Consider the following 21254-nt stretch of genomic DNA (forward strand, 5'->3'; position numbering starts at 1 on the left):
CTAAAAATAGACTTCTATAAAATCGATCTAATTTTGTAGTGTAGACATACCCTAAGGATATAAAACATACAGTTACAGAGCAAGCACACACACTAGATTTCCCCATTCATTCCAATGACTTGCACATTGTAAGAATGCATGTGTCTGCTTTCTAAACCAGAGTGTGCTTTCAATCCAGTATCTGCAATATATGGCAAGAATGACTGTGTCTGTAGTGGAAGTGGTTGAATCAGAGGCCTTTTCTACATTATGGCTGAAACAATTCCAGTAATGAGGGTAATCCAGCAGAGTTTTCTTGATCATTGAGAGTAGACTATTTCTCCTCAGGTAACAGTACATTTTGCCTATCATGATGTTTAGAAAGTGGCTTCCATCCAAGCTCAACATGCTGTGGAAACATTAAAAGGGCACTGTCAAATTTAAAAAAAAAAAAAAAAAAAAAATCACAACTGTCTGAAAATGGTGTACATGCTATTACCACTTGCAATACCTAGCTGAAAGAGATAAAGGAAAAAATACATATATGTTTGTTTACTTTGTGTATTTGACAGCAGTCTAGTCAATTTCATGGTTTTCCCCCTGTATAGTCAGTTTCCCTAATTTATGACAGTTTCATACAGTAATGGGAAAATAAATTGAAGGAAAATGTTATTGTAAAAACAACAAAAATTGACAGAGTGACTCAGGAGCAGGTGCCAGATCTCAAACTATTTTTAATTCAGTCTTTGAAATTAACGAGATTAAGGTCCCTTTAAATCTCATAACAACCTTATGAGGTCAGTCAGAATTTTGGGTCCATTTTACTTATAGGGAAAACTAACACACAAAAAGGCGAAGTGACTCGTCCACAGTCAAAGAGTGAGTCGACAGAACTTCTAGGAATAGAACCTGTGTCTCCTAATGCCCAATCCTGTGCTTTAAGCACTAAATTACCTTGTTTCACCATACGCCATCTAACCAAGATATCCTAATATCCAGCGTCCTTCACACCCACAATCCCATGTAGTAATCAAATGATGTGTATCATCATGAACTGATGACCTCTAGCACTGCTCTAGGGAAAGGTGAAAGTACCCCCACTCCCTTCAGGGAATGACAATTAGAGTTGTTTTCTGATCAAATCTAGTGAGATGCTTAAATTCAACCCTCTACATGTGACATAGATAAGTGATCATGGGAGACTTTAACTTCCCAGATATAGAATGGAGGACAAGTATTAGTAATAATAATAGGGCTCAGATTTTCCTGGATGCGATATCTGATGGATTCCTTCACCAAATAGTTGCTGAACCAACAAGAGGGGATGCCATTTTAGATTTGGTTTTGGTGAGTAGTGAGGACCTCATAGAAGAAATGGTTGTAGGGGACAACCTTGGTTCGAGCAATCATGAGCTAATTCAGTTCAAACTAAATGGAAGGATAAACAAAAATAGATCTGTGACTAGGGTTTTTGATTTCAAAAGAGCTAACTTTAATAAATTAAGGAAATTAGTTCAGGAAGTGGATTGGACTGAAGAACTTGTGGATCTAAAGACAGAGGAGTCCTGGAATTACTTCAAGTCAAAGTTGCAGAAACTATCAGAAGCTTGCATCCCAAGAAAGGGGAAAAAATTCATAGGCAGGAGTTGTAGACCAAGCTGGATGAGCAAGCACCTTAGAGAAGTGAGTAAGAAAAAGCAGAAAACATACAAGGAGTGGAAGATGGGAAGGAGCAGCAAGGAAAGCTACCTTACGGAGGTCAGAACATATAGCGATAAAGTGAGAAAGGCCAAAAGCCATGTAGAGTTGGACCTTGCAAAGGGAATTAAAACCAATAGTAAAAGGTCCTATAGCCATATAAATAAGAAAACAAAGAAAGAAGAAGTGGGACCGCTAATCACGGAGGATGGAGTGGAGGTTAAGGATAATCATGCTCAAATAAATTGGTTAGTCTCTAAGGTGCCACAAGTACTCCTTTTCTTTTTGCGAATACAGACTAACACGGCTGTTACTCAAAAGGATAATCTAGGCATGGCCCAATATCTAAACAAACACTTTGCCTCAGTCTTTAATGAGGAGCTTAGGGATAAGAGTAGGACGACAAATGGGAAGGAGAATACGAAGGTAGATATTACCACATCCGAGGTAGAAGCCAAACTTGAATAGCTTAATGTGACTAAATCAGGGGGCCCAGATAATCTTCATCCAAGAATATTAAAGGAACTGGCACATGAAATTGCAATCCCATTAGCAAAAATTTGTAATGAATCTGTAAACTCAAAGGTTGTATCGTATGGCTGGAGAATTGCTAACATAGTTCCTATTTTTAAGAAAGGGGGGAAAAAAGTGATCCAGGTAACTATAGGACTGTTAGTTTGACATCTGTAATATGCAAGGTCTTGGAAAAAATTTTGAAGGAGAAAGTAGTTAAGGACATTGAGGTCAATGGTAATTGAGACCAAATACAACATGGTTTTACAAAAGGTAGATCGTGTCAAACCAACCTGATCTCCTTCTTTGAGAAGGTAACAGATTTTTTTAGACAAAGGAAATGCAGTGGATCTAATTTACCTCGATTTCAGTAAGGCATTTGATACGGTTCCACATGGGGAATTATTAGCTAAACTGGAAAAGATGGGGATCGATATGAAAAGGTGGATAAGGAACTGGTTAAAGGGGAGACTACAACGGGTCACACTGAAAGGTGAACCGTCAGGCTGGAAGGAGGTTACTAGTGGAGTTCCTCAGGGATCGGTTTTGGGACCAATCTTATTTAATCTTTTATTACTGACCTTGGCACAAAAAGCGGGAATGTGCTAATAAAGTCTGCAGATGACACAAAGCTGGGAGGTACTGTCAATACAGAGAAAGACCTAAAGTTTGCTGCTGTTGCATAATGTCATGGCTATACTCAGCAGCTACTATTACAAACCCCACTACTTGTGGTCCATAGTTGCCAAGTAGTGACCCCCACCTTTAGGGTTTAACCTGAATCAATTTGGCAAGTCCTTGGAAATTCAGATTAGAGGAAGTAAGACACACAAAGTTAATGGGATAGAACTTGGTTACTACTAAAAGGAAAACTGAAATGGCTTTTTTATTTGTCAAGACCCAAGTCAGTAGTTACAAGTGTCTTGCACAACTGCTGATGTAATAAGTAGCAAAGGAACCTGCTCTCCAATGCACTGCTTTACTAATTATCCAATTTTGAGATATAGTTGCTGGGAAAGCAAATACCAGGTTTCATCAGGTAAGCAAAGGAAAAAGCAATTTTTAAATTGAATTTTTAAATGCTGGTAATGTCAGCAGAGAAACCAAGGATTGAATAAACCACAGATTAACCTTGCTTTTCCTCCTAGAGATGACCCTGATTACTCAGAGGCACACTGGGAGGAGGGCAAGAACAGAGGAATCTTGCACCTTTGCTGTTCTTGCTCATGGAATAAAGACCACAGTAGCTCTAATAGGCACCTATCTCAGCACCTTTCATGAGCACTAAATTCACCTAATTTCTAGTCACCGTTAGGTATTTTGTGCTCAGGGCAGTTTCCTCTCCAGCCTCTAGTGTGGAGTTACATCATCTACACATCATCAAGGAGATGTGATTTTGTGATGGCTGCTGCCAGCAGCAGGAGACATGCCAATTCTGCAGTGCTGGGCGAGGCTGGCCAAGGCTGCTGGCCTCTGTTCCATCATTCCCAGAGCCATTTGCTGCATATTGTAGGGAGGGCTCTCAAACAGAGCTGTATGACTAAAACCAGAAAGATGCTGAAGGGAGCAGCAGCAAAGCATCTGGATATAGAGCTGACTGAAAAAGAGACAGATGAAAACACCTCTTGGTAGATTTAATGGCAGCTCTTAGAGAGCTTCAGTAAAGGGGGACTGTTTTTAAAACACAAGAAAACATCTTTCCACCAGAGATGATCCGGGTCCATCCCTTATGTTGTACTGTAAAGGATGATAGTCATTCTCTAATCCTCATTGTTCCTTCCAGGTCTCTCAACCTCCAGATATGCCCACATGTCCTGGTCTCATTATTCCCTTTAGCATCTTCATCTGCCAACACAGGAACTTGGCGAGACAGGACCTCAACAACTTGTTTCCAACTCAATGGCTGAATCAGTAACAAGGGACAGGCTGCATGAGGGGAAATGAATCAGGTCCCAGGATGTGGTGGAGAGGTAGGTTAGGATGGACTTGCACTAGACTGCATCGTTCCTGGTCGCAGCTGCCTGAGCAACCTCAGATGCTTGGATCAGCATCTTCTATTGACTGTAGGGGCAAGCCATTCTCCGCAACCCAACATCTCGGTTTTATTAATATCTCCTTTTCAAAATATAGAAATAAAACCCCCTAGCCAGGTCCCAGACATCATCCATCTGTCAACGAACAGGCCAGCTAACCACAGCGCAGGTCTTTTCACTTATGCACATACCACTACTCTCCCTTCCTGTAATCCCTAATCCAGGTTCTCATTCATTTTTGCATCCCCAGTTGTGGGGGAGCCCAGAAGTTGCTCTAAAGACTGAAGTCTTAGTTTTATGACCAAAGAGTTTTTAGAACACACCACCTCCATTCAATCCAACAGCTCTAACTGCTAAAAAGCTCATGAAAGAGCCTCTCTGTTTTACCTCACAACCTCTCTTCTCCAATATCAGAGGCAAGGAGGAGCTACTACTCTCAAACTGCTAATAATTACAGAGCAAAGTTTTCAAAGACGGATGTTCAGGTGAACAATTTTGGTGGAAAGGGGGTTCAGAGTTCCTTAGTGATGCTCTCACCAGCATCTAGGTCCTATGCTCCATTTCTCTGATAGCCAGCTTCTTTAAAAAAACAAACAAACAAACAACACATGTAAGACCTATACACAGGCAAGGGACAAAAACCTACTCAATTCTATACAGATAACCGTTGGGTTATATATCTTTGTCCATCTCCCTCTTCCACTCAGAGCAAAATTGTTCCCTATAGTCTATTCTCCAGAGCTTTGTTTAGTCTAGTTTTAAATGTCCCAACCAAAAGAAAGAGGGACAAACTGGGCATGAGGAATGTTCCCTTGGGAACATTACCCTTGGGAAGACTATTCCATAGTTTAACAGAACTCTTACTGTTAGCAAATGTTTTCTAATAGCCAGACTAAAGTCACACAGTTTTGCTCAATTTCATTCTAGTCACGTTCAGAAGAACGCAGCAATTGCCATACCAGATCAGCTCAGTAGTCCATCTACTTTAATAATGCAGTACCCTATCTCCAACAGTGGCCAGCAGCAGATGCTTCCATGTAGGGTACAAGAACCCTGAAGTTGGCAGTTATGGAATATCCTGCCCATAGGGAAAATCACCCTCCACTTCCTTTAAGGCAGGGGTTCTCAAACTGGGGGTCGGGACCCCTCAGGGGGTCATGAGGTTATTACATGGGGGGTAGCGAGCTGTCAGCCTCCACCCCAAACTGTGCTTTGCCTCCAGCATTTATAATGGTGTTAAATATATTAAAGAAAGTGTTTTTAATTTATTGGGGGGGGGGTCGCACTCAGAGGCTTGCTACATGAAAGGGGTCGCCAGTATGAAACTTTGAGAACCACTGCTTTAAGGTCTGGTTTATGCCCCAACTCATGAAAGGTTTCTATCCCTTCCAAACTTTAAAAAAAAAAAAATTATTACTGTAATTCTGGATGTTCGCCGTTTCCCTATAAATATACAATCCTGTTTTGAATCCTGCTAACTTTTTGACCCGAGTGGTATTTTATGGCAACGAGTTCCACTGTTAACAGTGCACTGCATAAATGGATAATGTATTTCCTTTCATCAGTTTCAACTTGCTGCCTTTCAATCTCACTTAGTGCTCCATTGCTCTTATTTTGTGAGAAACAGTGAACAGAAGGGCCCAATCTACTTCCTCTGTACCATTCATTATTTTGTATGACAACTTTTTATATCCTCTGTTATTCATCTCTTTTCTAAGGTAAACAGTCCTAGTCTTTTTAATCTTATCATAAGCAAGTTTTTTCTTGTTGCTGATCATTTTTCTCTCTGAACCTCTGCTGTTTCTGCCAGATTTTTGAAACAGGATGACTACAACTGCACACAAGCAGAGTGAAAATGTGCCATTGATTATACAAAACAACATGCTGAAAGATTTTTTTTTTTTTTTTTAAAGTTACAACCTTAATTCTAGCATTTCCTAACTTGCGGGTTCTTGACTTTTCAAACTTAAAGTTTTGGGGGTTTTTTTAAATGTAATGTCCTAAGTTTTTAAACAAAGAAAAAAGGCAAACACAAACTCCATTATACACAATCGTAACCACCAGCTTCCCCACAGCATGTGTTAGCAGCATTTGAACCCTACACCTCCAGACCTGCAGTAGATGATTTGTGATTTGATCTATGATTTGTGCTAAAATAATATGAGCTGGCAGCAGCAATAGGTCATTATCCTCTGTGGATCAGTCACTTGAGAAGAAAGAGTGGATTATATCTGCAGGGAGTTAAAATATAAGAATGGCTATACTTGGTCCATCTAGCCCAGTATCTTTTCTTCTGACAGTGGCTGATGCTAGATGCTTCAGAGGCAATTAACAGAACCGGGCAATTATTGAGTCATCCAGGCCCAGCTTCTAACAGTCAGAGGCCTATGTACATCCAGAGCATGGGGTTGCGTCCCGGACCATCTTGGCTAATAGCCATTGAAGAACCTATCCATTAACTTTTCTCATTCTTTTTTGAACCTAGTTATACTTTTGACCTTCCCAACAACCCCTGGCAATGAGATCCACAGACTGACTGTGTGTTGTGTGAAGAAACACTTCCTTTTGTTTAGTTCTAAACCTGATGCCTATTAATTTCATTGGACAACTCCTGCTTCCTGTGTTATACAAAGGGGTAAATAACGCTTCCTTATTCCCTTTCTCCATGCCATTAATGATTTTATAGATTTCTATCACATTCCCCCTTAGTCATCACTTTTCCAAGCTGGACAGTCCTAGTCTTTTTAATCTCTCCTTGTACAGAAGCTGTTCCATATCCCTAATCATTTCTGTTGCCTTCCAAAAAAGATATTACCATTGGAAAAAGTACAGAGTGGCAGGGAATACAGAACTGCACACAATGTTCAAGGTACGGCCGTACTATGGTTCATATAGTGGCATTATGCTATTTACGATCTTATTATCTATCCCTTTCCAAATGGTTCCTAACACTGTTAGTTTCACTGCCACTGCACACTGATTGGATGTTTTCAGAGAACTATCCACAACTCCTAGATCTCTTTCCTGAGTGGTAACAGATAATTTAGACCCTATCATTTCATATGTATAGTTAGGATTATGTTTTCCAATGTGCATTATTCTGTATTTATCAACATTGAATTTCATCTGTCATTTTGTCACCCAGTCTTGTGAAATCCCTTTTGAACTCTCACAGCCTGCTTTAGATTTCACTATCTTCAGTAATTTTGAATCATCTGCAAATTTTGCCACCTCATTGTTTACCCCTTTTTCCAGATCATTTATGAATATGTTGAACAGCACTGGGCCCAGTACAGATCCTTGGGGGACCCCGCTATTTACCTCTCTCCATTCTAAAATCTGACCATTTATTCCTACCCTTTGTATTCTATCTTTTAACCAGTTACTGATCCATGAACGGACCTTCCCTCTTATATCATGACTGCTCACTTTGATTAAGAGCCTTCAGTAGGGACCCTATCAAAGACATTCTGAAAATCCAAGTACCCTAATGCGACTGAATCACATTTGCCCATGTTTGCTGGACACCCTCAAAGTATTCTAATAGACTGGCAAGGCATGATTTCGATTTACAAAAGCCGTGTTGGCTCTTCCCCAACGTATCAAGTTCAGCTGTGTGTCTAATAATTCTGTTCTTTACTACAGTTCCAAGCAATTTATCTGGTACTGAAGTTAGGCTTTCCAGCCTGTAATTGCTAGGATCACCACTGAACCCTTTTTAAAAAACTGTCATTACATTAGCTATCCTCCAGTCATCTGGTACAGAGGCTGATTTAAGTGATAGGTTACATACCACAGTTAGTAGTTCTACAATTTTGTGTTTCAGTTCATTCAGAACTCTTGAGTGAGTACCATCTAGCCCTGGTGACCTATTACTGTTTTATTTATTAATTTGTTCCAAAACCTCCTCTATTGACACCTCAATCTAGGACAGTTCCTCAGATCTGTCACCAAAATTGTATGGCTCCAGTGTAGGAATCTCCCTCACATCCTCTGCAGTGAAGACCAATGCAAAGAATTCATTTAGCTTCTCTGCAACTGTCTTGTCTTCCTTGAGTGCTCCTTTAGCACCTCTATCATTCAGTGGTCCCACTGATTGTTTGGCAGGCTTCCTGCTTCTGACATACTTTAAAAAAAAAAAGTGTCTTTTGGTCTCTTCAGATTCTTGGTTGGCTTGCCTAATTATATTTTTACACTTGATTTGCCAGAGTTTATGCTCATTTCTATTTTCCTCAGTAGGTTTTTACTTCCAATTTTTAAAGAACGCCTTTTTGCCCTGACTCTTTTACTCTGTTGTTTAGTCATGGTGGCCTTATTTTGACCCTCTTTGCTTTTTTAGTTATTATTTTGGGGCATACATTTAATTTGATCCTCTATTATGTTGTTTTTAAAAAGTTTCCCTGCAACTTGCAGGCATTTCATTCTTGTGACTGTTCCTTTTAATTTCCATTTAACTACCTTCCTCATTTTTGTGTAGTTCCCCTATTTGAAGTTAAATGCTACTTTGGTGGCCTTCTCTGGTATTTTCTCCCCCACAAGTATGTTAAATTTAATTACATTATGGTAGCAATTACTGAGCAGTTCAGCCACTCAGGACTAAATCAAGAATTGCTTCCCCCTCATGGGTTCCAGGACTAGCTGCTTCAAGAATCAGTCATTAACGATGTCCAGAAGTTTTATCTCTACATGCATTGTGAGGTGACATGTACCCAGTCAATACGATGACAGTTGAAATCCCCATTATTGAGTTTTCTATTTTTGTAACCTCTCTAGTCTCCCTGAGCATCTCACAATTACCATCACCATCTTGGGCAGTAGTATATGCCTAATGCTATACTCTTTATTATTAAAGCATAGAATTTCTATCCATAGAGATTCTGTGGTATAATTTGGTTCATTTAAGATTTTTATTATATTTGACTAGGCTTTCTTTCATATATAGTCCTACTCCCCCACCTGCACAACCTATTCTGTCATTCCTATACATTTTATACCCTGGTATTACCATGTCCCATTGATTATCATCATTCCACCAAGTTTCTGTGATGCTTATCATATCAATATCCTCATTTAACACCAGGCACTCAAGTTCACCTATCCTAGTATTTGGACTTCTGGCAGTTGTATACAAGCACTTAAAAATTTGTCTATATTTCGTTGTCTGCTTTCATGTGATTTAATTGAGTAGGACTCTTTCATTTGTCTGTTTCTCTTCAGCTCCTACCTGTACACTTTATCAACTTCTCTCCTCTCCTCTTTACTAGGATATAGAGTTGTCCCATTTTACAGATAGTGTAGCCAAGCACACAGCACTAGCAGATTCTTTCTGAGAGGCAGTGAGATAAAATGAATGAGCTTGGGTTTGCCATATTAAATATGTGGATTCCATTCCCAGCTGCCAGCTTCTCAGTGGAGTATGATGCCTCAGTGGAGTATGATGCCTTCCATTCCCCCTTCTGTAGCTTCTCAGTGGAGTATGATGCCTTGTTCAATAATAGTTCTGTGCCCTTCACAACCCTGTACACAAGTTGGTATAAGAGATGAGTACAGAACACATTTCTACTGGATCTATTCCAGCACTCCTTCCCCTAAGCCAAAAGGGTATTTTGATGGGGATGGGTAGACAGTGGCGGAAGCAACAGTGGAAGATGACAGATTCATTTTGCCTATGTCCCATCTGGAGATTTGGTACTGTACATAGGTGCAACCACAGGGGGGAAAAAACCTGCAAGGCAGGGGGAAGAGATGACTAGGAGGGAGAATGTGGTTCAAGAAAAGACAAAAATGAGGAGAGAGGAAGGCTAGCCCTAAGCAAATTTCTCTTCCCACCCTTCCAGCACATTTTATATCACTCCTTTAAACAAATATAAATGTTACTTATGGTATTTTGCATCACCAAAGAGAAAAAATAAAGTAAAAATGTTAAAACGCCGGGGGACAGAACATGTTTTCCTCTCTGTCCATCCTTCCCAGCAGCTGTGCCTATGGTTCTGTGCAGTTGCCTTAGCCCAGCACAGGGACAGTAGAGAAGCATGCTTGGTGCAGACAGAATCTTCTGAAAATTTAGCAGTAAGACTCTCATAAATGCTGTAGAGTACATCAACTACTTTAAACTGCCAAATCTGAACAAACTTCATGGGGAAAACACAAAACACCTATTTGACCACAGGACCATCTCCTTGACAAATGTCACATTCCTCATACAAATCTCAGAGCATTAGAAATCTTAAAGGTTGGAAAGATTTTGATAATGGGAACTGCTAGACAACTTTACGTAAGTGTCACTATTGCTCCCCTTGTAATAGTGGCATTGTATTTTCAATATTATTTTACATCCCATTCCTTATACATCCTAACATCTTGTTTTCCTTTTGATCACTATTGAAGAGATATTCACTGATTGTTCACAGCACCACCAAGCACCTTTTCCCAAACCATTACAGATAATTCAGAACCCACTAAGATGTAGTAGTAGTTCAAATTATTTTGATGTGCAGTACTTCACATTTGTCAACACTGAATTTCATTTTGTTTTTGTTTTTTTAAGTCCTGTCTTCAGTCTTGACTAACCTAAATAACTGTGCATTGTTGAAATTTTACTTCCTGACCGCTCACTTCTTCTTCCAGATACCTTTTCATTTTGGTGTTTACACTCATCATATTTGAAGAGGACATAACTCAGTCATCTTTTAACTAAGCTACAGATATTCAACTATTTTAATCGCAATATTAATCAATCCGTCCAACCCCATGACCACTCATATTACTCTTCTCTGAAATTTCCTTTCAGTTTGTTTGCTTGCTTGACTATCTGGGCTGAGTTCAGAACCCAACCTGCAGAGAGATATTGATGGGTTACCCTCACAGCTTCCCCTAAACATAAGTAATCAACTTACAAATGCACACAAAATTAAATGAAGTCAATTCTCTTTAACTCAGCAATCCTGGAGGTAGTTAACCTTGTATTAATTCACTATTGTCTGTTGGAGAGAACCCCCTCATACAGTAAGGCTGGGTTGCCAAAACACGACCCCATGGCTCTAAAACAGACTTGCTCCCCTCATTCTGCAGAGGGAGAACAAAGCTTATCCAACTGCAAGCCAACAATTTCTATTTGATGATCAAGTACACAAGAGCAATGCATTTATATGAAATATTAATTTAGATTAGGTGTACTGATCCTGGCATATGTGCACTTCATTGTCACGAAGTTTAGCCACCCCTGTATTACAATCTCCTTGTCAGATCCCCTCCCCAGCCCACACTCCAACCTTCACTTCATCCTCACCCAAGTTTCCATGCTCAATGGTCAGTACCACTTCATCCATCACCAAGGCCCGAAAGTCTAGTTCCTCTTCACAGCACTTGGCCTTGAGCGCCCTCAGGATCTCCTGTTGTGGGTAGTCTTCCCTGATACGACGATCTGTTAAGAACCACAGCCTGGGAGCAACTGAGCTGCACATCTTGTTTTACTAGTCTTGCAACCTCCGGGATCTCCTTTTAATGGAACTCTAAGTAAGGGAGAAGATAAGAAATCAGACAACCAACAAAGGTTTCTGTCCACATGCTTCCCACCATCCCTCAGACCTCCTTCCCTGTACACACAGCTCTGTCCTTGGTTTAGAGGGGAGAAAAAAAATGTATCTATATAGCATTTCCTATCCGAGGATCTCAAGGAAGCAATCAATGTCTTATAAATATTCATTAAGCTTCACATTTCCCTTATGCGGATATTCAGTATTATCCCAATTTATTGATGGAAAAACTGAAGCATACAGAGATGCAGTAACGTGCCTAAGACAATACACTGAGCCTATGGCAGAATCAGGACTCAGGTCTGAGTCCCAGTTCTGTTCCTTAGTCACAAGGCCATCCTTCCTCACACACAGAAAATATCAGTGGATTCCAACACACTCCCACAAGTGCTGCAAAGTACTGAATTTGAACACTGTTGGTAGAGATGATCCCACCAGGTGACCAGTGAGCCCATATGGATTTGCATTGTTGTTGCTCCCCATACTTTGGCTATATAGAAGACATCAGTCTCTAGTGACGTTTTACCATCTGCTAACATCATTAAAAACCGTAAAGCAATCAAGGCAGACTGATATGCAGACTGAAAAATCCACTCCATTGGTGTGTAAGAAACCTTCCTTGATGAATTTGAGGAAGCATGAGGTAAGCAAAAGAATTCAAGAAAACTTAAGACTTTCATTTGTTTAAATATGAAATTTCCTGTTCTCCTGGTTGCGAACAAAAGGAAAAGAAAAGAAAACTCTTCTGAATACGACCTGAAACAGGTACTATCTACTGAAGGACTTGCCTATGCTGAGATTTTCCCTGGAAACAGCCATCAGTGGCCAGTAACTGGTAGACACTCAAAGTATAGACAGGCAAAGCTGCTACTCAAGGCTTTCCCAAGGAGCAGCAGGATGAAATTAAAACTGGCCATTTTCACCTGCTATTTGGAACCCAGTGGACAGCAAGGAAACTGTCAAGAACCATATCAACATCACAATACTGTTATTGCTTTGGAAACCTAGGAGCAGCAGAAGGGCCAAGGACCAGAGCTCTTCATGCAGGAGGAAGGACAAAACCAACTGCTGGGGGAGGGCAAGTAAGGGAGCAGACCTGCCCCCTGTGGCAGACAAGAAGGTCTTGCAGAAGAAGTGTGAGAGGGAGCATCTTCTCCTTCCAGCTGTGAAAAGGTGTGTGGAGTGGAGAGGGCAGGATTCAAGTTTTATACCCCCAGTAGACAGAAGTTACAATACAAAAGTCCCAAAGCAGTGTCCACAGCACCCCAGTCACAATAATTTCTCCTTCCAAGCACCAAAAGGTGGCAGGGGAAGTCTGGGCTTCTGCCTGGGCCTCACTGGCTGACAATTCCCCAGCCCTGCCCTACTTAATCTTTCATATTAGCCTCTGGGAAGTAGGTTAAAGTTTCCTTCTATGGCTAGCAGGTTACTGAAGCTCTGCTGGCAACATACTTAAATAAGCACTGGAAGAGGATATATAGTTCAGAAACAGCAGAACATAAGAACAAAGGAAAAGCCAAGTTCAGGAGGTTTCTAGTCAATTTATCCTCCTTTCTACTCCCTACAAACATCTTACTATCAATAGACAGAAACAGACCACTTACTGTCTCTCCCCTCAAAAGCATGCTATGCCCATTAGAAAGGCAGACCCACCTCATTTTAAATCCAGCCATAGAGCATTAAGTGTGTAAAGAAAACAGACAGATGTTTTGATTTTTAAGACCACGTCAATCAGAAGCCATTACAGATCTGCAGCATGTGTTTCAAGGGACTTGTCTACACAGGGAAGTGAGTGCACACTAAGCTAGGGTGTGAATTTAAAGTGCACTTGTTACTCCCACACTAATTCCTGATGTAGATACACTTACTGCACACTAACAGTGCTCTCAGGCAGTTTAGCTTAGTACACTTCCAAGGTGCATTAAGCTAACATGCACAAAGGCACTCCGTGCAGTGAGTGTGTCCGTGTAGTAAGTTAGTACAGAGTATCTAACATGCACCAGCTACTTCACTCTTTTTCCCTACATAAACAAGCCCTAGGTCTCATTCTCTGGCCCCAATATCAAAACCAGTGTCAAGTACTCTCACCTGTACTTGTTTTCTACTCCTCCTTACCACTAATGTGCCCCTCAGTTCTTCTGCCAAGAGGAATCTCTTCCCTGCACTTCCCCTTTCTCAAATCTCTTCTTCCCAACATAACACCACTTCCATCCTTGAAAGCTGCACTCAGCCATCTCCTTCCTGAATATTTCAGCCAGAAAGCAATTCGCCAGCGGAGATAGGGAAAAAAAACAAAAAACTTACAAATCCTAGCTCCCAGTCCTCTGCTCTGCTAGCCCTATACCACACGATCACCACCTCTTTCACATCCTAAGTAGGCCGTGCTGGGGTGTAAAGACATCTTATCCCCATTACTTTAGTATTTCTGATCAAAGTCTGGACAATTCAGCTTCAAGCTCTCATTAGAACTCTTCAGTCAGTCAAAATTACTTATTAGGGACACACTGAAAATATTACAATTTGTTTTGGTAACGCCAGCATCTCAAGGGTCCTGCCCACATTCTCAAGAATATTCTGAGGAAAATGTGCCTCTCAGAGCTTGTCTACACTTAAAAGGCTGCAGCATCTCCGATGCAGCTGTGCTGCACCAATGCAGCTTCACTGCTTTAGTGATTCAGTGAAGAAGCTACCTACACCAATGGGAAGGCTTCTCCCATCAGTGTAGGAAATCCACCTCACAGAGAGGCAGCAACTATGTCGAGGGGAGAAGCCTTCTCATCAATATAGCATTGTCCACACCAGGAACTAGGTCACTATAACTGCATATAACTGAAAAGTCCACTCCTCTGAGGAATGCAATAAGACTGACATAAGTTACTAGTGTAGACCAAGCCTCAGACAGCTGCACGCAGCATCAGCTTTTAAGTATGATATGCTTTCAAGAACACCTCCCCGGAAACTAACCCCACCCACCTGGATCTAACAAACACACAGCCTGAGACAATGCTGGGTGTGTGTTAAACATTTTCCGCAGTGTCTATGGGAGTACCAAATCCAAAATATGCATGCGTGAGGGAGAAGGAAAAACAGGAAATATTTAAGTATCTTCAGAGATTAGAAGTGGCTGAAAAGCCTTTGCACTGAAAGCCACAATGGCCAAACTGGGAACAATCTCTCAGCAGGTGCTCAACCCACTTACCTGATCAAAAGTGACAACAAAAAACCCATCAAGGACAACAGTTAACTGAATGTCAGTTAGACTATCCCTGCAATCACAGATTGCATCTGCTTCAGAGATTAAATCAGTCACAAAACCTCCACTGATTTGATTATGGATGGAATCAAAGTGCTATCTCAACTTTTAGCTCTAATACTGCTGATGCTAGGTTTCACTCTAGCATCTCCACACCAGCTCCTTTTCCCTTCGTTTGCAGTCTTCCTCAGGGTACATCTCTACATGGGAATAAAAGACCTGAGGCTATGTCGCAGGCGTTTAATTGCTGTGTAAACATACCCTGGTTGTCATCTTGTTCCCTGCAACAGTCTAGTGGAACACACCTACATTGCCTCAAATCATATAAGGTTTTATTCACTAAGCATGAAGGGAGATCAGACTGGCTGTCTTTAGAGTCCTAGAAACCAGAAGTCCTCTGTTTACACTCAGAACTGGTACAGCAAAAGCTTCCTATCCCCACCAACACACCCTTGCCCTGCACATAAGGAACTACTTCCAGGAGCGAGAGGGGAGTTCAATCTCCATGGACCACTCATTCCTGGTCTCCAGACTAGTGACAGCCAACAAAAGGGACAATTGTGGTATTGTATTTTTTGTTTTTGATGTGAAGAGTTTTCCTTTAGAAGATGAGAATCCAACAATTCATTTTATATTGTGCAAACTGAATAACTGTCAAGATAGTAACTCCTTTAGGTATTACTGACAAACGGCTGAATTAGAATCAATCATCTAGTGTAGAAGTAAAATTGTTCCATAGCCCTTTTCCTCAAAGTGCCACAGTTACAAGAGCTGCTGCATTTAAAAAACAAAAAACACAAAAAAAAAACAAAAACAAAACCACACACACACAATTTCTTCCCTGCAGGAATGCTGAATGAAATTCCAGATGTTTCACAACATTAGGACTCCATGTCATTTAGCCTCAATTGTCTGGCTTGTGATCTGTGGTTGTGGTAGAGTCCTACTGTCTACAGAATGCTCTGGGGCACAAGATATCGGAGAAGATCTCTCACATTAACTCGTTTCTAGTCTTTGGATTAGATCCTGGTCTCAGTTACATCACAATGTATCCAAAGCAATTCCAGATATAATAACTGGGGAGCAGAATAATAGATCTCCAGGTCTGTTTGATCCCTGCCAGCTCGGATTTGAGGGCTATCATGGTAATCAATAACGGAGGAAAAAATTTGATCATCCCAAGGAGGAGGTGGTGATCAGGAAAAAAAATCCCCACCCACCACCCTTTACTATGTACAGCATTGCATGCTCTTGTTTATGATTTGTAACAAAAGCACCTATGCTCTCTTTGGCACGTTATTGGGAGAGGAAGGGTATTTTATTTTCCACAAAATCATCATGAATTAGCTGATGCTGGACTACACTTTAAACAGAACAAGTGCCTCTTTCACGATAGCAATTTCTGCAACCCTATTTTGGAGGCCACACCTTAAGTCAGCGGGATCAATAGCTACAAGACTAGCAAAGGACCTTTGAGAGATTGTCATAAATAGAGGTAAGGAAGATGGCTAGCCCATGGTTCATCAGAATTATTATTGCAATGTCACAGATGAGATGGATGGTATTTTGCTAACTGTCCCACCCTATCATACATTGCTAGGAAAGACTCTGGCTGAATTTCACAGTTATTGTGCAAGGGGAGCGAAGTCGTAATTGACCACATTATGGAACCAGAACTGCTCTTTATGTCATGCTGAAAGAAGAACACTATCAAAAACAATTTTAAATTGAAGTACAAAACTCAGCTAATTCTACCTTCTGTGCACAGTTACCAAGGCAATCAGCACCTAAGAAAAAACTTACAAATAGTTATGCATCAAGACTTTCCAATAGGAAAGATATTCACAGATAAGGACTTATTAAAAAGAAAGCTTTTGACCATTTATTATATTACTTTAAAATAAAAAACAAAACAAATGCTACCCTCTCTCTTGTCACTACAGCTAAACAGGGATGCCCAGGGACAACCACAAGTAGTAGGGTCCCTTTATTACAGAAATAAGAATTAGTTGCAGTTTTTATAAGATCGTGTACAAACATGACTGCTTCAAGGGCTTTAGAAAAGACTACAAAAACAATGGAATCAGAAGAAAAGAAAAGAAAAGAAAAAGAACGAACAGGCCATGGTATCCTGAATAGTAGCAGTGCAATCTGTCCATCACTCCTGCATGTCATCTACCTTCCCCGTATATACATTATACAATTTAAAATCACTGCAGGCAGGTGAATCCAAAGCACACCTCTTTGAAAGCATATGCACTGTACTCACACACCCCTCTTCCTCACCCCCCTTGGATTTTTGTAGAGATCACTGCAGTCAATGGAGGAAGGAATATATTAAGCATACTGATAAACAGACTGCAGAAGGGCACAAAATAAAATCATCTTCCTTCTTCACCCCCCTCCCCCAATTCCTTCCCAGTATGCCCTCTCCTGCAGATAGGCAAATACTCAACTGGATCCTCTGACTGAATCCCATACTACTTTTATCTGTTCAATCTCTTCCCTTCAACTGAGTAATCTTAGATACCAGCAGCCCTTCTCCACAATCGCCCTCAAGACACACACATCCCCGCCCCCTTTCTTTCCTCATCTCTCCAGGCTTGTAAGTAGATGATAACATTCTTCACCCATACACCCCAGTTTCTGAAGGCCAATGAGGAATCTATTCCCTTGCCTCCCTGCCTTACAAAGCTGATATTGGTCAACATTAACGCCCCCCACCACTTGACCTGTAAACATCTCCTTTCTCTCATAGCTGTCGCAGCTATTACACTCCTCTTTAGTATGCGCATAATGTATAAATTCCCCATTGCTTTTTGAGACCAGCATGCCTCTGTCCTTACCACCACCACCACCCTGCAGAGTGGGTGTGTGATATAAACCCCCCTTTCCCAATCCATGTACATAGCCACTTCTCTCAGATCCCTTCCCCCACCCTGCTCTCAATCTCTGTGCATGCCTCTCTTGTAGCAGTGGGGGAGGGGAAAAAAGCATTGAATGAATGAATGTGGTATGACTTACCAGAGGTTTGGTGAGTAGGGGGTAGGAGATGAAGGGTTGTCAAAGATGGGTGCTTCTTTCAGTGCCCCCAATAACTGGTACTTCAGTCCTGGCTCTCTCAGTGAGGTGAAGGCTTGCTAGTACCTTTCTTTCCTTGGTGCCCCCTGAGAAGAGGGTGCTAATGAAGTCCTCTCAGGGCCTCTCTGATCTGCACTCCAGGGGAGGGAGCAGTGTCCTGCTGGAGCCCCCAAAGCCAGGAAAGGAGCGATGAGGATTATGTTCTCCTGGTACTACAATGGGTGATGCCTGGCTTGTGCCCCCAGGGACCAAGGTATGTTGGGGAAGGGGTGGGGGATATTAAAAGTGATTCCCAGCTCCTCCCCCCCTCGGGGGAGAGGAGGGTGGGGAAGAGAAATGAAGATATTGATGTAGAGCTGTGGCAGCCTGCGCAAAAAAATAGATTCAATCCAATAAGCCCCTCGCGTCTCTGCTTCCTCAGAACTGAGCCCCTAACTGTCTGAGTCTGGAATCACCAACACCTATGGAAAGAAAGACATATTAGACATAAAAAACCCAACCTACTAAACAGGAAATGAGATTGCAACCTGGAGAAAAGAGAATGAGACACGCAAGACACTAAGAAAAAGCTGAGCAAAAATCAGACCGATATAATTTTGGGGGGAATGACTTTAAGTAAAACAAAATAATTTACATAAAATATATGAAATTAGAAGTCTTAAAAGGAAACAAATGAGGTTCCACTTGGGCAATTGTGTGTTTAATGCAGATAAATCTATCTATCTATCTTAATACAGGCAGAAAATTATATGCTTTAAAAGAATAAAATTTTATTCTACACACTTTAAATATCACATTTTGAACCCAATCAAGACAAAAATTAGATTAACAGAACCATGTTTAAGGTCAGAAGCATACTCATGTGAATGAAATCACAACCTCCTAAAGCCCAGTGGTTTCTAAACAGAAGCAAATAACCAAAAGATAAAATTAATTTCTAAAAAGTGTTTGCTTATATGAGGCAATACATTTAATTATTATAAAATTAAATACTTGTACAGCCCTTTCATCGTCCTTGGCACTATATATTGTAAGTGCCTGATCCTAGAAGTTAACACTACACAATTATCCTTTTAAAAATCAAAAAGGCAACAAGAGAAAAAGAAACCCAGTTAAAAGGGTTTTGTTAGAAGTATGTGATACAATGCAAACATATTAAAAGCATACAAAAAACACCCCCATATTTGCATACCTTTATGTACAAAAAGGTTTTAATATCTGTTTACACGTTGATGCATGTGAATATACACAGACGCCTGCAAGCACGAGTGCGTAAATGCAGATATTAAAGCACACAAATAAATACTACACAGATACAGAATTATCACAGCGGACATGAGTCTGAGGTGGAGGACACAGCACGATTTCAAATTCAAGCCAGAAGAAACGTGGTTTTTTAAAGACACAAACCTGGCCGCTGCTTCTGTCCTCCCGGGCAGGATTGTGTGTGATGGTTGGAAAGTTGGGGATGGAGAATTTAAAATTCTCCCCTTCTCCGCCAGGGACAGTGTAAAATACACATATGGGACCCAACTAAACCAGTGGAAACCAGGGGGGAAATGGAGAGAAAAGAGGGATAATCCCGAGAAAACTGGCCACTAATTAACCCACCCACCGAGAAAGAGGCTCCCGGCCATGCCCCCAGCAATAGCTATCCACAGCAGCCCTCCCTCCCCCCAAATTATTCATGCTACTTAGGGCAGCTAATCAACCCGCCCAAACGTCCCCCATCTGGTCCGCACTTGAGGTCCCCGCCACACACGCCCCTGGCCTTCACACCCGCTACAACCAGGCTGGAAAGAACAACCGCCCCCCGAGGTCCCCAGCGGCCCAGCCCGCCCTCCAGGCTGGGGGCGCGGCGCGGGGACCGGGCTGCTGGAAGGGGCCCCGTGGAGACTCGCCCCCGCCCCCGAGAGCAGGAGTCGCTCGGCGGCGCTGGGTGAGGGGGTGACGGTCGCCCCTTCCCTCGGCCCCCTCCGCTCTCTCCCGCCCCCTCTGACGGGGAGAGGCGGCAGCCCGGACTCGGCTGTTCCCTGCTGCGCCCTCCTCCCCCCGCTGCTCCTGCTGCGGATGCTCCACTCGCAGAGCCGCCGCCGCCTCCTGCGCTGGCTGGGGCCCGACTGAGCCGGCCCAGCGGGAGTGCGCGAGGCCGCGAACGCTAACATACGAGAGGGGTGGCCGCTGGGCGAGCACGCGCACTGGGCAGAATCCCCCCTCGGCGCCGCAGCGGCTCGCGGCTGCCTCAGGTTGCGCGAGAGGCGCCGAGGCATCCGCCCCCGTCCTGCAGCCCGCGCTGCGCTGCCTCAAGCAGCCCACGCGCCACAGCGCGCCGGGGCAACAGAGCCCGGGGCGGGAATAACCGTCACTCTGTGCAGTGCCCACTCCGGCCCCGCCCCTCTCACCAGCCTCCAACCCAGAGGTAGCCCCAGGTTATTCCTGGTCACCCCGCTTGCCTGTCACAGGCCTGTTCTGAGTGTGAGGCCCCAGGCTAAGTGCGTGTGACATGCCACCCTGCACGCCCTGCGCATGTGGGACACGCCTGACCCAACTCAGCCAAGCCACGTGTGACCCTCTTGCCCCCCTGTGACACACCCATCCCACTGCCCTGTTGGGCACTCCCAGCCCACCACCCTGCATGGCCAACACAAGTGTGAGACACCCATCCTGCTGCCCTGACATATGACACACCCAGTCACCTCTACCCGTACCTGAGCGACACACCCACTACGCCTGCCATCACCTACCCACCATGTTTCACACAGACTGACATGAACGTGACACACAGACACCACCCCATTTCACCCATGTGCCTGACACAGTAATACTGTTGGCAATAAATGGTTCTTCTGACACACCCAACACAGTAGCCAGCCCCTTGCCCACCAATATGTGTGACACACCTCTCATGCTTCCCCTCATACCCACACTTGTGATACACCTAATTGTCTACCCTCTATGCATTACACGTACTACACACCTAACATACTGACTGTCCTGACCCATATCCCCAAACGTGAACACACTAGACATCCTTTGCCATCACATGACACACCTAACGCATCATCTGTTGTCCCCATGCACTCCCACTCGCACCAACCTATACTCCCAACATGCTGTCCCAGGCCCATCCATACAAATGTAACATTCCTCCCTTATACCTTT

At 42.6% G+C, this 21254-nt stretch overlaps 1 protein-coding gene across 3 annotated transcripts in view; it reads right to left on the bottom strand.

The window, feature by feature from the left end:
• Window positions 1-20351, bottom strand: part of RIMKLB (ribosomal modification protein rimK like family member B) — an 80267-nt gene extending 59916 nt beyond the window's left edge. For all 3 annotated transcript variants that reach the window (XM_048822623.2, XM_075120507.1, XM_075120508.1), the window contains exons 1-3: window positions 19503-20351; window positions 18036-18553; window positions 11512-11734 (exon numbers count right to left, since the gene is read on the bottom strand). In XM_048822623.2, the coding sequence (XP_048678580.1) occupies window positions 11512-11686 (175 nt within the window). In that variant the 5' untranslated portion in view covers window positions 11687-11734; window positions 18036-18553; window positions 19503-20351. The remainder of the gene's footprint in view (window positions 1-11511; window positions 11735-18035; window positions 18554-19502) is intronic.
• Between the last annotated feature and the right edge of the window lie 903 nt (window positions 20352-21254).

The sequence above is a fragment of the Caretta caretta genome, chromosome 1, assembly GCF_965140235.1.
Source record: "Caretta caretta isolate rCarCar2 chromosome 1, rCarCar1.hap1, whole genome shotgun sequence".
NCBI classification, from domain to species: domain Eukaryota; kingdom Metazoa; phylum Chordata; order Testudines; family Cheloniidae; genus Caretta; species Caretta caretta.